A 17,623-nucleotide genomic window follows, 5' to 3' on the forward strand; every position below is an offset into this window, starting at 1 on the left:
TTAGCTGACAATACCAACGTGTCATCAGACCTTTAAATGACTGGGATGTCTTTATGACTCTTGTCCTCACAAACTAAAATGTCCTCATAAGGATTACTCTAAAGCAAATGCATTCACTGACCCTAGTAAATATCATCACTTCTGCCGGATCTACAGCGTGTTGAGATGAAGATGCATTCAGGAAACCTTGCAAATTTCATAAATTCTGCTAACATTCGAAGTGCGCTGCTTAAATTTATAGTTGCACCACAAATTCACAAATAAGGGAATTACATGAGGAGAAAGATTTGATTTTATAAATAATAAAAATCATTTGTTTTATCTTACAAATAGTCAATGTAACTGATCGACTTTTATATAACAAAGTAAATCGTCCCCTAACACTAATGAATCAATGAGTCAAAATATGTCGCAGTTTATTGGTTTCATTGATCCATTTATCTTTACTTAATAATTCGACAATTTGTTTGTTTGCTATTGTTGTGACTGAGAGTTTATACATGGACGCTCCATGCTGATGATGTCAACAATACAAGCTAAGTGAATGTTAATGTAACAATGATCAAGTGAACCTGCCATGCCGTCATATAGTTTTAATATATATCCTTCTCCTCTATGGAATGTCCGATTAGACTAATTGTTGTGTTGCCACACACACACACACACACATATATATATATATACACTTTGACTGTTATAGCTTTTACATGAGAGACACTGATTAAATGAGTTCATTTAATTAAGTGCACTGTATGTTACAATGACAGCATTAACACTTTTTTCTCGATTAATTTTGATATTCACCATAATCATAATCCATGTTATCTTGCAATCGACAAATACTTTCTTGTTTTCTTTGTACTTTATATATTTTACTCAGCGTTTTTAAGCTGAGTTTGTATTTCAGTTTGTTTTTAAAAATCCTTTTTTCTTTTAAAAATCCTCCCCTTAAAAATGTATCCCTTTTTTAAAAAACAAAAAAGCTACTATATAAAGCTGGTTGCTAATCTTCGATGGAACATGAAAATGTTGGTAATTATCCAATAAAAATCAAAAACAAATCACATTGTATTTTTGTTGTGGATCAGGGCTGAGTTGTGTCGACTTTCATTTGCAAAGCAAATATAAGTCAAGGTCCATTTAAATATACATTGTGTAGTAGGATTTAAAATGTTATTCAGCACGTTCGTCATCATATAACACTCTAAATTAGGGCAGCCACCTAAATGAACCGTCAACTATTTTCATAAACATTTTTAGTGTTTTTTGGTTTTTTTTTGCTTTTCAGCTTCTTAAATGTGAATATTTTCTGGTTTCTTGTAATCATTCAAACAAAATAATTTTGGTTAATGGACAAAAAACAAGATATTTGAAAATGTTATCATTTCCAGGTTTGGGGAAACGGCGATCAACATTTTCTCACATTTTATGGACCAAACAATTCATTAAAAATAATTTATAGTGTGTCCTATAAATTGTTTATGACATTTACTTCTTTTAATTTGCATAGAAACTAAGACAATCACAAATAGTGGAATCAAGCCTTTGTGATTCAAATTGTGATTTAAAATGATTAATTGTTCAAACAGCCACATCCTGCATGCCCAAATATTTTTGAGAGATAAATACATTGGCAAGAGAATAAAGGTTCATTCCTAAAATAAAATTAAAATGACTTTACTTTACTGTCACTGGAAAATGAGTCAGAAGTAAATGACTGACTGTCGTCATGGTAACGGAAAAATCAGTTAATTTGAAGGTGTTCGATATCAAACAGCGTCTTTCGCAGGACATGTCAAGCTGATGAGGACATTTTAAATATTCAACACTTCTATATGTGGAGCGCAGAGCAGACGAGCGCGTGATGAGGTTTCTATTTAAAAAAAAAAGAAGAAGAAAGGAGAAGGAAAAAAAACGTGCAATGATCAGTGACCACGTCCTCCATCACTGCTGGTCCACAAACTGCACCACTGCTGTATGAACACTAGAGGGAGCCAAAGATGAATCTTATGAACCAGTGAATCCGCTACACTGAATATGGATTCTGCTATGATTCAACACTGAGAAGCTGCTTATACAAAAGACCACAATCATAGATGTTTTTATCCTTCACTTTTAAAGTGTGAGTGTGTGAGAGAGAGTTATAGGGCTACTTTTTCTTAGTACCTGCTGAGCGATACTAAATGTGACGTTGACAAACTGCCGGCCCCTGATTGGTCAGAGCGATGTCACTGAAAGAGTCATGAGCAAGACGTCCACAACACAAGAATCAAACTGAACAGTGCCGCACTGTAGATCAGTTAACAAAAAAGGCTTCAAAATCCTGAAGACATGCGTTCATCTCCAACATTTAGCAAGTTAATGTCTAAGATCTCAACATTTAACATGGGAATCCAGTGCATTTGGCATCCGCCCTGCCAAACGCTGCATCACAACCTTTCCGCCGTATTACAGTTCAGTGCAGGAAGAACAGAACGATTCTGTGAACAAATCATTTTAATTAATTCAGTCGAGTGACACCAAAAAGAAAGGGGGGGGGGGGGGGTGTACGGTTTGATCATGTCCTGGATGTAGGCTGGGCCGCATCTGTTTGTAGCACGCGTCCACATGTCCCCGGCTGCATACAGGACACAGTCGACCTTATGTAAGACACTGGTTATGTGTAAGTGCCTCATGTAATTACTATTCAAAAACAAACAACCCCTGAACTGTCCTTTTAACTATAAAATTGGATAATAATAGAAAGTTTTAGGTGTGACTGCGATAAGGATGACAGGATGATCTGTTTTGTGATGAACACCACACAGTGTGACGCTTTCGTTAGGTATCTAACACACACCCTCATGTCTTCATGCTGGTTAAATCACAATGAAGGTTCTCATGTGGACAGGGACAGTGTGTGTGTGTGTTTTGTACTACAGGTGGTTTCCATTCAGCAGTAATGCAAGAGTTGGACGGATTCCTGATGTTTGGAGTGGATTAGACGCCACTGGGTGCCAAGCTGATTTCAAATCCGCTGTCATAACACAGGGAGGATCAAGGCTGGCGGCCATCACTGGGCCTGAGTCAACAGGCCCTAACCACAGCCATGTTGGACTGACTCACTACAACCCCAAAGAAATTAAAGATTCCATACCAGTGGAGCAGGCAGAGCCCGAGTCTGACCCTTCCCTGGGATCCAGAGAGGAGGATTTAGACAATCACTTTTAAGTTTGTAGATTTCCTTTGAACCAACGTGTACAATAGTGGTACTCGAGTACTCAAACGTTTGGAAAAGACAAAACCAGGTATGAGGGTATGAGAGTAATATGTGGTATTTCTGGATTGCTTTATATGATATATAATTTTATGAAATATATATGAAATATATATGAAATATAATTATATTTCCTGCATGGCCCCACCAGAATTTCCGGACCAAAATCACCACTGCTCTTGACTACAATTGTTTGCCAGCTGTTTTGGACACCTCTGCCTCTTATTTACTTTTTTAAACGTCATGCATTTCGTGGGTACCTGCACTTTGCACTTACATGAACGTCAGGGCCCGCCCACGTCTTCACCTACTGCACATTTACTTCCTTGTTTGATTTCTGGATTTTAAAAGTGCTGACGATTGAGTGCAGGAATGTGAAACTGGAGCAGGAGGCTGATTTCTGCCCACACAGAGAGACAGAGAGAGAGAAAATAGTTTTGACCTGTCAAGGAAGGTCACAGTGTCAACGCATGTCTATAAAATACTATAATGTAAATCAGTGGTTCCCAAAATGTTTATACCAAATGCCGCCTGAGAGAATATCAAGCTCTTGAAGTAACAACATTATCGCCATCGTTAAAATAATGTGGTGTAAAAAGGTCGAGCAAAGTCAGCTACAGACTTTTCACAGAGGCAGATTTATTCCCAGTAAGATAATTTGCTCATTCATCATCCTCCTCTTCCTCACATATACTTCAGACACGGGCATCCTGAATTTAGATTAAGATGGAGCAAGAGATAATTATTACGCACTAGGTCAAAATTCCTCCTCTCCACTCCGATCACATACTCTGGTATATACAGTAGAGCAGTATTTCTGATTTCCCTCCAAGTACCACTGGTGGTACATGTACCACAGTTTGAGAACCGTGGATCTAAATGATGAGTGATACAAGAAGAGTAAAGGGTTTGTTTTTATTTGCACTTGTACCTAATACACGATGCCACCAAAATCTAAAACACGCCTTACATGTACACAAATGCAGCATTTTAATGGCAGAGCAACATATGTTTACTACTCATCATTAAGATACAGTATACAAACATAAATGTTACATAAATGAAATTTGATACTTTGTTTAATTCTTCTGTTGGTTTAGATCAAGGCTAATCTCAACTAAAGTCATACCGCTTAGTTACTGGTCAGAGATATAGCAGGGGAAAAAGACAAATCCCATTACCCTGTGAGGATCTGGAGGAAAACCCCCAATAATTGGAACTCAGTCAGGGGATTTCTGCCAGGTCTGTGAGGCTCCAACTGTTCCTCCTCCTCTGCAGGTAAGATAGCACATTTGGTGAGCTAGCGTTGTCCAACCCACCACTATTTCTCAGTCCCGGGCAGGAGGGTCCAGAGCCACAGGTGTTGCCCACATCCTATAACCCACAGCCGAGAAACGGCGGTGAGTTGATGACTTTGTGCTGGTTCAGGGTGACAATGTGTGCTACTTGACCTGCGTAGGAGGAAGAGTTGGGACCTGCCAGGCACGGAGGATGGAAGCGGTGTTCTCATCTCTATCACCAGCTCTCTTCTTGGTTCTTCCTTCTCTCCTCTCTCTTCCTTCTTCCTTCTCCTCAATTGCAGATTTTGATGAGAACACTGAGGCTATAGCTGCGCTTCCAGTGAAAGGTGCAGATAGAGTTCACACCAGTGATGAGCTGCTCCTCCAGGGTTCACGTGCAAGCGGTTGAAGACCACCTCTTTCAAGAGGACCAATGTGCAGTTGTTTGGTCTGCAAAAGAGGTCTCAGACTACTTTCACACCAACCCAAATGAACCATACTAAGGGGTAAGTGTACTAGGGTTTGATTCAATTGCACTAAACAAGGCTGGTGTGAATGCATCCTCACATTCCCTTCCTCTCTATATTGAAAGTTTGACTTAAAACCTTCCTTTTTGATAAAGCCTATACGTAGTTGGGGCTAGCTCACGGGAACCTGGACTATCCCTTAGTTATGCTGCTATATGCCTTCTGGGGGAACCCCCTTGATAGTAAGCTTATTTGTTCCCTCCCTAAGTTTGTGCTGTTCCTCTCTCTCTCGCTCTATCTGTGCGTGTGAGAGAGTGAGAGTGTTCATTTTGCAGGTACCTGTGGCTCCAGGACTGCAGGAACCAGATCCAGTTACAAGGCTTTTATTAGTTGTAGTAGAAGTAGTATTGTCATCATCATTATTGTTCAATTATAATCAACAAAAATGATATCAGTATAGTTTTTGCTACAAGTCATGCTAGCTCGTCGTCAAAGATGACAACTATTAAATGTGATGACCATCTCTGACTACATTATGGTTCTGTTCTCTCTCTTCTCTCTTTGAATCTGGTTCTTGCAAAGGGTTTTATTTTCTCCCCTCTGGGTGTGCTTTGTTTCTCTTCTTTCTATAATAGTGTATCTGTCTTATGATGTAAAGTACATTGTATTATTATGATAAAGGATTGAATTGGATAGAAAAAAAAGACAAAATCTTTGACGACAACTTGTACGCAACAGGGATCTCTACTGACCTCTAAGGTTTCAGGCATTTCCTCATTGGCTAAACTTTCTGGACCTAAAGGCTACATCTATTATTTATGTAGAGAGTTTGTGGGCAAGCTATTCAGTATGTCATGTGACTGTTTTGGTGCAATCATGATGATACGTTTAACATTAAACGTGAAAACACTCTTTCTCAACGGAACCATGGAGGATTTGGAGGATCGTTACATCCCTACAACACATATGTACATACACACTGTATGTTGAGTGCTAATCAATAGCAACACAAACAATAATCAATGATAAAACGTGATCGGGCCAAGCTTTGACCCACAGCTGTTCACACTGACTTCCTCCTCTTGCCAAACACGTTGTTGATGAGTTTGACCATGGACTTCGAGCCACTCGGGCGCCTCCGGCGCTCCTTGGATTTGCTGCCCAGGCTGGCCTTTTGCACCATCTTGGAGAATATGAGCGCTACCTCCTGGTAGTGCTCAGCAACTGACAGCTCATAGAACTGGCATTGGAACTCTGCAGCCAGATGCTGACCCTCTTCACGCTGCACCTCCCTCATGTGGCACAGGTCCTGTTTGTTGCCCACCAAAAATATAAGTGAGTCCACGTCCCTGTGGGAAGAGGAGAGAGAGCTGAAAGTCTTGTTGTCATGCATATCTTTGCTTAGTGTTGGATACACATGTCCGAGACGTATGTTTTAGGCGGACCAGAGTTCACACCTCCCCAAACGAACCAAACTTTCTAAGCAAACAAACTAGGATTCGAATTAGAAGGGCCAGTGTGAAAAGACTTAAGTTTCCTAATGAATCTAATGTTTTTACCATCTACATTATCAACATGCTAGCTCGCATTGCCAGTACTGGAAAAGATACCACACGCGTGTAAAAAATGTCCCATGTTATAAACATGACTCTAGTCTCTGTGCTGCCCCAACACAAGGAAATATACAAAGGTCATATGACAGGGTGAGTGGTGAGTGGTGAGCGGTAGAGCAAGTCATCTTTCTACTGAAGGGTTGAGGTTTCAGTTCCCGCCTCTATTAAACTACATGCCAACCTAGTTAATTGAGGAGTTCCACAAGGCTCAGTGCTTGGGCCAATACTTTTTTAACTTATATACAGTATGCTTCCTTTAGGAAACATTATTAGAAAGCCCAACATACTCTTTCATTGTTATGCAGATGACACACAGCTATATTTATCAATGAGGCTGCTAGAAAAGAAAGCACTACACATAATTTAGATGTGCTAAATGAATGGGTGAAGCAGCTTTGAGTGGTCATCAAGACTAGAAAAGCTCCATATAAATGCAGACCATTTATAGTTAATACAGATTTGTACCTTTTAGCAGATCCCAGGTGAAGCTCTCTGATGAGGTGCACGATGGCTCTGGCAGTGAGGAAGGAGGCTCGGTCACTGATGTCATAGACCAGAATGAAACCATCAGCCCAGTGGATCTGGTTGTGTAACGCAGAGTTACCCTCGCACGCCTAAGAGCAGAGACAATTTCTTTAACGTTAGATTTTGTGGCCACAATTGTCACTCTAGTGGCCGTAAATAAAGGAATGGAAATAAATCGAATTTTTGTGGCAGCGAGGTGACCTTAATGGCTTTAATATTGTTGTGCTCTAAGTCAGATGGTACAGCTGAGGACAACCACATGCTGCAAACTAAGATGGAAGATGTCCATTTAACCAGAGGTCACAGAGGTGTTGGTAATAGTTGGACGACAAAATGGGTTTTTAATTTGGGTGATACGGAGTTCTGTGTGTGATTCCCGTTGCTGCTGAACTCACCTGAGAGCAGGGGTCATAGAGCTCCAGGTTCACCTGCCTCCCGTCCACAGACACACACTTTCTGTACACACACTCTGCGGGAGACACAAGATGAAGAGCATTTAGATTTTAAAACATTTAATGGAATCGTTTCACGCAGTGGACACAACTTGTGCATGTGCAACATCCGTGATCCAAATATACTTCAACAAGCCAGAAAGTTTCAGAAATCACAGAAATCACAGTGACTGAGGCCAGAGGCAAACACTGAAGCAGCCCCTCTCCTCTCTTCTGATTTGATCTGGTCTGAGGCCAAAACAAGTGACGTGCTGAAAGTGAACAGGGCTCACATGAAACTAGATTACTCGCAGGACAACAATGCAATACTGAGCCACTATCTAACACCAGTGCTGAGTCATTTCTCCGTGCGGGCACGAGAGTAACCTTTGCAGAACGTTATCACCTCAGCAGGGTTTCTCATAACACATGGTGACTGATCTGTCGCACACTCAATAACAAATGGATGGATCAAACACAAACTGGGCTGCAAGCGGATAAGAGGAGTAAGTTAATAGTAAAATAAATCTGAGCAGGTGTTTAAACACCATTGTTTAAAGCTGCACAGATTTGCATACTTTATTTGTTTTTCAGGTGTAGTGAATTATAAGCATGGGACATTTTTAGTTGCTCATTACACATGGTGACTGATCTGTCACTGCCCACCAGTGACACTTGGTCCTGTTAGCGTAACTGTTAACAAAGATGGCGGACACTGTTTACATTCTGGGAATGAGGTCCCGTGCCCCTACGAGTGGGTCTAAAAAGTGCGGAATTAGCGTTGCAGTTTCAAGCCTCGGATCAAGTGTCACTGGTGGGCACGTAGCAAAATAAAGAATGAAGAAACTAAGGTTGGGAAGCACAATTGTTCAAAAATACTATCCCTATTCTAGTAATACAAGGCTAAATGCGAATCGCTGAAGTATTCCTTTAAGTGATATCGTGTCATCATCCGCCACACACGTGCACATGCTTTCTGCAGGATAACATACAGAAGTGTATTGCATAACCAAAAAAATATTTTTAAAAAGGCTCTGGTTTTACATGTTTGTTTTTTTTTCAGGTCTGTTTTTACGAGATTCACCGCATCCAACAGAAGCTGGTCGTAATACGCTTCCATCGACGAGAAGCTCCAGGTGGATCCTGTAGCCCACTAGCCCTCCTGCCCAGTCGGCCTGCCTGACCCCGTACAGCGCTAACGTATGTAAATAGTTCCACATGACATGTTGTGTATGTAACTACTTTTTACTGTAGGTTCCCTATTTAATTTAGCAGATGGCTAAAATTACCCGACATAAACATGTCCGCGAGACTGCTGTTATAACAACCACCATTTATTTCAATCATGCTGAACGAGGAAATTGAAAACTAAAGACACGGTATCAAACTGGATCTGGAACATCTCTGCTTTCAATTCAGCAATCAAGCTTCTCTGCCATCGTGTTCACTCAGAAAAACGGAAAATAATCTAAGCTTCCGTGCACTCCAGTCCAGTTGGTGGTGCATATATTTTATTTTATGTCATAAAGATACATTTGCTAACTTTTTATCTTTTGTTCACCAACTCAAAATGATATTTTAAGTGTTACAGATGTTTACCATCTTTAAAAAGTGGGTCTTTATATAGAATGTTTGAGATACCTACAGCTGTAAACCAATACATGCAGGATTAATTGGTTCCTCATGTTTATATTGAATGATTTACATTTCTTATTTCTTACTGCTTAAAAACGCACGAGCTGCATCTACTCACTTAATGCATGTTGGAGCTTTTTGTTTTCCTACTCTGCTGTTATTTATGGGAGAGGTTCACAGCTGACAGTGGAGACACAGTCGTGCAATGCTGACAAATATGTAAGGAATTTTCATCTGACATCCTGCTGGACATGAGCCCCAAATGTGACATGTGTTGGAACAGCATATTATAATAACGATAATAATAATAATAATAATAATGATAAATAATAATAATGAAATAATTACCTGAGAAGGAGGCGTACTCGCCAATGAAGCGCTTGGTGAGGAAGCGGACGATGAGAGCTGCACATACACAGACAGAGAGACAGGTGATGGCTGTTAAAAACAACAAACTATTTATATAATTAATTCATATTTGCCATACGTTTTATTATTAACATATTCACTCACCTGACTTCCCCACACCTTCACTGCCCAGCACTGCGATCTTGATCTCGTTCATGTTCACTGTGGGTGGGAAAAAAAAAAACAAACAGCCTCTCAATCTTTAGTCTCCAGCACAGAAATGTGACTCAGCTGTCATCGTTGTGAGGAGCAGAGGAGTGAGAGAGAGAGCCAGAGAAGACAGGAGCTGCTGTCTGAGCAGAGGGTGGGAGGCTATTCAGGAGGCTGGACTTTGTTGTTACAGCCCACTCTTACTCCTCCTCCTCCTCCTCCTCCTCTCCACACTTTTTATTGTGACTCAGTTTGTCAAGGTTACAATGAAACAGTCTTAGAAGCTGCAAATTCTCAACATACTGCATTTACTATCAGTATTTTAATACTGTCAGTGATAAGAGTGTAATGAGCTCTTTACTCTTGTAGCAAATTGATTACTTTTTACAGCAATTTTATTCATTTTGCTCCAGCCACAGGCTTAAAGTACGGATGAGTATTAATCTCAGAATTAATGCTGTTTTATTTTTTTTATTTTTTTACATGTAGACCTAATACTCTTGCGTATTTTTGAACATTAAGTTGCATGACACAGACCCCAGGAGTAGAGTGGATGCAGCGTTGTTAAATCATTTAATGAGGATCCAGTCCGGAGATCTCGCCCTGTTTCGGAGCTAGTTTGGGAAACACACACTAACTAACGGGTTTTAAACCAACAACATGCATGCATATGTTATGTTTAACATGTTTGAACAATAAAACTGCTGCAGATCAGTATGTGTTGCGGTGTTATACCACAAGAGGAAGCTTGCCACAGTACCACAGTTTGAGAACCATAGGCTTACACAATACGAGAAATTTGGTCTGGTCAAAAAAAACAAAACAGAAAACAACAAGAGAAAAACAAATAAATATCAGAGGAAAATAAAAATAAAATATAAAAAAATAAGAAAATAAGAGTATACTGTACAGGAGATAAAAGAGTACAATTTGTGCAATCTGAAAATTCACATATCTGTACTTTACATTTTTATTTATATTTCTTGCAACTTTTACTCCACTACATTTCCTCTAACTATCTTTGTTACTCGTTACTACCAAATAAAATCAGAAGAAGAAGAATTGGTATTATGGTCTGTATTTATATAGAGCTTTACATGCCTGATGAGCTACTTTGCACTATAGTTATGCCATTCACTTGCTGCAACATGGGGTTAAGTGTCTTGCTCAATGACACATAGAGACTAGCAGACACAGCAAATGTCATATACTTTAAGACTTTTACTTAAGTAATATTTTAAAAAGTGACTTCTACCAAAGTCATTTTCTGGTAAGATACTTGTACTGTTACTCAAGTATGCCTTTTAGGTACTTTATACAGGACTTGTCATTATATGTTTAATTCCTGTGCTCCAGGTGTGATAAACTACCTCAGGATGGAACATGTGCAGGATCAGTAAGTCAGTTAAACAACTTCATAGCCGTGAGGCCTGCAGCCCGTCTGGCGTTCCTCTCTTTACGTAACAAGCCGATACACTTCATGATTCCACGGCGCGTGAGTGGAACATGAGCTGCACTGAGACCAGAATCCACTTCTCTCCGGATCACTCTGCAAAGATGCTAGATGGATGAGAGGATTTCCTGAAGGGTTTATTTATTTTTTCCTATTTCCCTCTGTCGCGGCACAAACTCATAAAGTTTAGACAAAGTTCTTTTGAAGAGCTAATCTGTGTTTCTGTAGTGAAAAGACTGGCTCTCAATCTCAGAGATAGTAGTTTAGATGTAGTTTGCTTTGTAAACTGGTGGCTCTTTTCTCCTTGAGTGCCCACTCACAGCATATTGAAATGTACAGTTTGTCTTATTCATTCAGTGAACACACTGTTACGCTGCGTTCCATTTATATCAGACCTTGGAGTCACGTTACTCCCGAATTCACTGCGTTACAATTGAGAAGTCAGAAACGTTAACATATCTTGGGCTAGGCATTGTTAGCCATTGTTAGCCAGTGTTAGCCATTATTAGCCAGTGCTAGGCATTGTTAGCCATTGTTAGTCAGTGTTAGCCATTATTAGCCAGTGTAAGCCATTGTTAGCCATTATTAGCCATTGTTAGCCAGTGTTAGCCATTGTTAGCCATTGTTAGCGGGTGTATCACTTGGCCAGATGCTTTGCCAGCACATTTGGTCCTTGAATTTGAGGGAATCGTTTCTGAGAGGTCCTTGAAATTAAAGTCAACCAAGGTGTGGGAACCCTGTTCTGCACTCTGAACTCATCTGGAAAAACATTGGACAGATGTTTGCACAAGTTAACACTTTCTCTTAATTAAAATGAAAATAAAATAATACCTATAAGCCACAAAACTATGGAAATATATTGTATATTTGTGTTCTCTTTGGAGACAATGTGGAACTGAGAGAAACTCTGTTCACCTCGAGGTTTACTTAACATCTACTTTAACATCTTCACTTTCTTCAGAGGTTTTTCCAGTACATATTCAATCAACAACAACTCAGCACTAATAAACATCTGAAAATGACTTTCAGTGTGAAAAAACTGTCCAAAATGTTTGTGTCAAACCCATTTTGTAATTGGGTTATAAATATATACATGTAGGTATTAAATCAATGACTGAAGGGCCATTATTGATTTCTCTGTAAACTCTCTGACCTAATAATCTGCCTGGACTCAGCCAGAAACTGGAAAAACGAAGATAAACCAGAAGTACTGTGCCAGTGTCAGACTGCCACTTTATCCAGTTTCTAATAAAAGCATATGTGATTGTGGCTGTTATGGAATATGACAGATTACATTATCACTGCCACGTATATTTACGCATCCTGTCTCAGGATGTAAATATCAGAAATCTGACATGAATAATCTGAGTCTGAGAGCGCACTCCTCAGGTTGTCCTCTGTCACTGGAATGTGCTCTGTTCACTGTAAGAGATAAGCTCGGTCTAAAAAGGGAACAACCTCCCTCACTTTTTCCAGATAATCTGTGGCCTGGTTGATAGTTTTCAACATCACCGGCAGCTTCAGAATGATTATCATTTGCTGTGTCATGTCACAGCATACACAGTAGGTCATGCAGAGTCAGTTTATTTCTGCAGTGTGACCATTCTCTCTAACGACAAGACATAAATTATCACAGCAGAAATGTTCCTCGTGGAGGTGGGTGAGGTAGTACTTTATCTGCGGCCTCCTCCGCTGTTGTTTTCCTTGGCATTCGGTGGTGTCACATGTGAAGAAAAAGCGAAGCTATTTTCATCAGCGAGCGGCTGAAAGTGCGAAGAGAGATTTAGAGAAAATCAGTGCTTATGTAATGCAGGGTTCTCACTCACACCTTGGTTGACAAATTCAAGGACTTACCAGGACCACTTCCCTCAAATTCAAAGACCAAATGTGCTGACACAGCTTAAGGTGGAAGGGCAACTTGTAAGAACCGCTTCGCCCCTTGGTGCCCACTTTTATTGTCCTTGGGATCTTGGGCAAGTGAGTCTTTGTAATTTTCTTTGGTCATTCAGAGATCTTAAAATTTGCATTTTCCGCACATCATGTAATTTGCATGTCTATTTAAGGCAATTTTCAAAAGCTTTTTTGCCAAATTCTCAAACTTTCAAGGATTTCAAGGACCTGTTGTATGTTATATGAAAACTCAAGCTCATGTTTAGAGCAAAGATGAAATTGAAATACATTCCACACCATTTAAAGGTTTTCTTATTCAACATAAAAAGACAAGCGGATGCCGTCATTATGTTAAAAAAATAAAATAAAAAATGCATTGTTTAACTGGTCTCAAACTGTGATCAAAATTGTTCCACACCACTGCTGAACCCTCGAATTGGGGGTCAGCAAATGTTGACCTGAAACATGAAACTATTAAAAAAAAAAAAGCTGACATATGTACAATGACGTGTACAAAATTAAAGGTGTCCCATGTTTTGCAAAAAGTGAAAAAAAAAAGTCAGCCTTTGACCTGATGGAGATTATAACTGGTGGTTTCAAGCCCAATTCCCTTCGATTCAGCCATGGGCTGCCTGTAGAGTGTTCCAAAATTTAAGAAAGTTGTACTTATCACACAAAATGTTTACTTTAACCTGCACAGCAAACTTCTTAACTATTTTTAATCCTAAAAAAGCACAGATTAGGCGATCCATTCGAGACGCAGGACCACACACTTGGTGTTTAATCAAACAATTTCAGAGAGGAAATTCTTTGGTTTGGCATCTCATAGAAACTCACATGATTTAACGTGACTTGACTGTTGTCGTCGTTGTCGTCAATTAATGCTGAGAAACGTAAAAACTGTGGATGATGTCGTGGCTGAGAAGACGGAATCAAATTGTTTCCTGTTCAACTCACTCTCATTGGTTATTGTGGGATTCTGCTCTCACCCCAATTGCTGTTCAGATTTGAAATCGACTCTGATGCATCCAATGATTTTAAAATGGCGTCTGTTAATCCCTCACACTACAGGATAATTTGGGCAGACAATCTGTTCAAATCAGCCTAAAATCGGAAGGCACCCTCGATTGTCGGGAGGGCCAGATCTGGACTGAAATCTGGCCAATTATAATTCATAATTTATCCTTTACTTGATGACTCTAACTTTAACAAAATATACCTTAGAATTTCTTACATTTGCACACACATCAGTCTCTGATAGTGAATTTGAATTCTGTATTTAACACAAACTTAATACAAAGCAGTATAGACAAAGTATAATATTTTATCTTGACATTTTCAATTCGCTAAAAATGTTTATAGTGCAGAAGATTATTTTTCTTTTCAGGCAAAGAAAAAACATGAGCATGAGGATTATTTTACTTACTTGAAAATCAATTTTTGCAGTGTAAAAATGATTTCATAAGCAAAATGTATTGGTTGAATGTTTAATCTAACATGATTAATGTGATTAATGTATGGGGCTAAATCTGATGCATCTTTTTTGTACCTCCACTCTGACACCGATCATCAGAAGAGAGATCAATCAATATAAGCAATTTCATTATTTATTTATTTATGTATGTATTTATCATGTGTTCATTTCTGCAGCGATACTCTGACGGGGTTCCGGCAGAATGAAAACAACACTCGTGCTGATGTCAGAGTGCTCTCCGTTTGTTGTAAGTGCCACTCAACAACACAGGCTTCCATTAAAGGGAAACGTCAGACCACCATTTTCACCCACGTACTCCTTTCATGAGCAGAAACTAAAAGCTCTTTACTTTTTCATCTGCGGTGGGAGGATGTTATTTAAGGAACTCAATTATCTTCATCTAGGTCACAGATAAAGGGGGAATAAATAGGTGAGATGTATAAACTAACGCAGGGCGAGAGTGGAAATAGATCGGAGCTGAGGATATACAGTAGTGACCTTTAGAGTGCACTCCTCCACAACATGGACAACGAATAATCTCATGTGGTGATGATTCTGTTTGACAACTCATCATCCAGCATTTCTAGTTACCACACTGACCTGTGATAAGTAGCCCGTCATGCACACCAGGCCTCTTATTATCGTCAGCGGGTCTAATCTCCACCTGAAAACATCTGCAGACACACACCTGGACTCACTGGGGGCCGCCCTCATCGTAGACATCGCAGACAAGCTGTCCTCATTTGATGTGAGCCATGCAGCGAGCCAGCGTTCTGCAGCTCATGCCTCCATGGAGAAGCTCCCTCTCTGCTGCAGCACACTGATCCATGACCGTTACTCAGCTTTCACTCACCGGTGATTGGCTTTCATGGTAGAGTACAGTCTCTGCAGGCTGGGGGTGCTTTAAATAAGGTGTAACGGATTAAACTGTCAGGTCCAGGTGTAAGACACCTTCTCTTTGATTTATTAGTGGTTGGTCCATTCGGCTGACAAAATACTTTTGAAAAGAGAGCCTTCCTATGTGGAGTTTCCATGTTCTGGTAACTGCCACAGCCCAAAAACATGTAGATTAGGTTAATTTGACACTCTTTATTGACCAGAGTGAATGGTTGTTTCGTATGATGGACTGGTGACCTTCACCCTATGTCAGCTGGGATTGGGTCCAGCCCCCCGTGACCCTCATGGGGAGTATTACATGGTAGAAAATGAGTGAATACCCATTTTATTACCAATGAAACATGTCTCATTTATGGTAGCTCAGTGGTAGGGCAAGTTGTCTTTAAACTCAAAGGCTGTGGGTTCAATTCCTGTGCTGGCAGCATGTGCATCAGTACAAAAAATGGTGTGGCAACTTTGAGTGGTCATCATGACCAGAAAAAGTGCTGGGAACACAATGAAATCCCTAAAACCTGAAAATAGTGATTCAGGCCAACAAATTTTTTTTTACCGATGTCATAAACAACAAAGCTCATTTTCTTATAGACTTGCAAACAAACCAATGGAGTCACCCCCTGGTGGCCTCTCAAGAGAACACAGGTTTCAGGCACTTCCGCAGTGGTTTCAAACTATACACCTACGTTATTTCACGTTCCTTCAAATATGATCCCTCACCTGTTGACTGATATGTTCCAGTGCGACTGTGAAAAGTCAACAAATCGTTGTTCATTACAAATTCTTCTACAAGGATGAATCGGCAAAAGTCATGTCACATGTAAATAGGAATGGAATTAGTAAAAATATGAATGCAAATGTACATAAATATGGTCATAACAATTGTTATGTGTCTGAAGCAGCATTAGTAAAAAGGTGACATCATGCTATCAAGAACTACTAATCAACCACAACAGGGTTCATAATTTGACCTTTTGAATGGACATGGACATTTGTTGTCACTTTTTATTGTAATGCACAAAAGTACATGACCTTAGAGCAGCTTTTCTCAAAGTGTGGTGAGCGACCCCTAGTGGTTAGGGGTTAGGGTCATATCATTTAAAATGTCAGTGTTTTAATTTCAGTGTTTGTGAAACTGCCTGCGACATAAACGTACAGTTTGTTTTCAATATCAAATTAACTAGTTCATTTTAGGAGGTTGAAATTTGTGAGCTGTTGAAGTTGGCATATTGCTTTGGGGCTATTTTGAGGTAGGTGGTCCGTGAGTGTTTTTATTTATGGGTTAAGTGGTCCTTGGCTGAAAAGGTTTGAGAAACACTGCGTTAAAGGAACAAGAACACTGTTCAATGGTGTCTGTAGTTCTTTGTCTTTTTGTGCCACCTGATGGTGAATGTGCCACAATGCACCTGTTGAGGAAACTCAACAGGTGCATCGATGTGCTTCCTCCTGCAAAAGTCTCAATGAGAAACTTCCTGTGGGGTGTTGTAATGAAGATGTGCAGAAAATACATTTATAATATTTTCAAAATAAAGTTTTAACTATGACTGGTGATAAGTTCTGCCTATGAATGAGTCTGTGCGATAATGAGTAAGTGTTCAGAGAAAAACAAAAACAAAACTTAAAATGTCTGCAGTTTTGCAAAATAAGTTATGGGGACTGATTGTTCTGATGGGTCAAGACTTGAAAATGTTGAGAACCACTGCTGAGTGTACTGGACTGAGGCTGACAAACATGTTTCTGTAGACTCACACATGTCTGTGGTTAAAAGTGTAACTGCAAGTGGAGTGTACAAACATTTTTCTCTATGCAACTGTTTTCTCTGTGATCGTGGTGAAGATAACAGAGCGAGGAGACAACTTTGAAGTTATGTTGCCCACACAATGAGAACGGTAGCTGGTGCTTTCATTGTCTGTGGGAAAAATGCTCTTTACTGTTGAAACACAGACACGCTGTTTCAGCTTCATTGATGTTAACATTGATACTCACTGTACTATAATACTCAGTTTAAGTCACAAAAATGGTCTAATGTGGTGACATTATGTTGCAGTCTAATAATTATGTGTGTGTGTGTGTGTGTGTAAGAGAGAGAGAGATGTAGGTGTAGGTCCAGTGTGTGAGAATTAGTGACATCCAATGGTGAGACTGCAGAT

At 39.8% G+C, this 17,623-nt stretch overlaps 1 protein-coding gene across 1 annotated transcript; it reads right to left on the reverse strand.

The window, feature by feature from the left end:
- Nucleotides 1-4,157: 4,157 nt before the first annotated feature.
- rergla (RERG/RAS-like a) lies at nucleotides 4,158-9,908 on the reverse strand. The gene is made up of 5 exons (XM_058623621.1): nucleotides 9,721-9,908; nucleotides 9,556-9,612; nucleotides 7,537-7,610; nucleotides 7,082-7,230; nucleotides 4,158-6,352 (listed from the first exon to the last, which is right to left on the reverse strand). The coding sequence occupies exons 1-5, from the start codon at nucleotides 9,770-9,772 to the stop codon at nucleotides 6,067-6,069; spliced, it is 618 nt and encodes a 205-aa protein (XP_058479604.1). The 5' UTR covers nucleotides 9,773-9,908; the 3' UTR covers nucleotides 4,158-6,066.
- Between the last annotated feature and the right edge of the window lie 7,715 nt (nucleotides 9,909-17,623).

This window comes from Solea solea, chromosome 3, assembly GCF_958295425.1.
Source record: "Solea solea chromosome 3, fSolSol10.1, whole genome shotgun sequence".
In the NCBI taxonomy this organism is placed as follows: Eukaryota; Metazoa; Chordata; class Actinopteri; order Pleuronectiformes; family Soleidae; genus Solea; species Solea solea.

Excerpts from the sequence above, each read along its gene's own strand:
- rergla (XM_058623621.1), bottom strand. The coding sequence starts at position 9,772 with ATGAACGAGATCAAGATCGCAGTGCTGGGCAGTGAAGGTGTGGGGAAG. Across the intron at positions 9,613-9,720 it reads TGAAGGTGTGGGGAAGTCAG|CTCTCATCGTCCGCTTCCTC; the intron begins GTGAGTGAATAT and ends GTGTATGTGCAG. Across the intron at positions 7,611-9,555 it reads CGAGTACGCCTCCTTCTCAG|AGTGTGTGTACAGAAAGTGT; the intron begins GTAATTATTTCA and ends TGTCTCCCGCAG.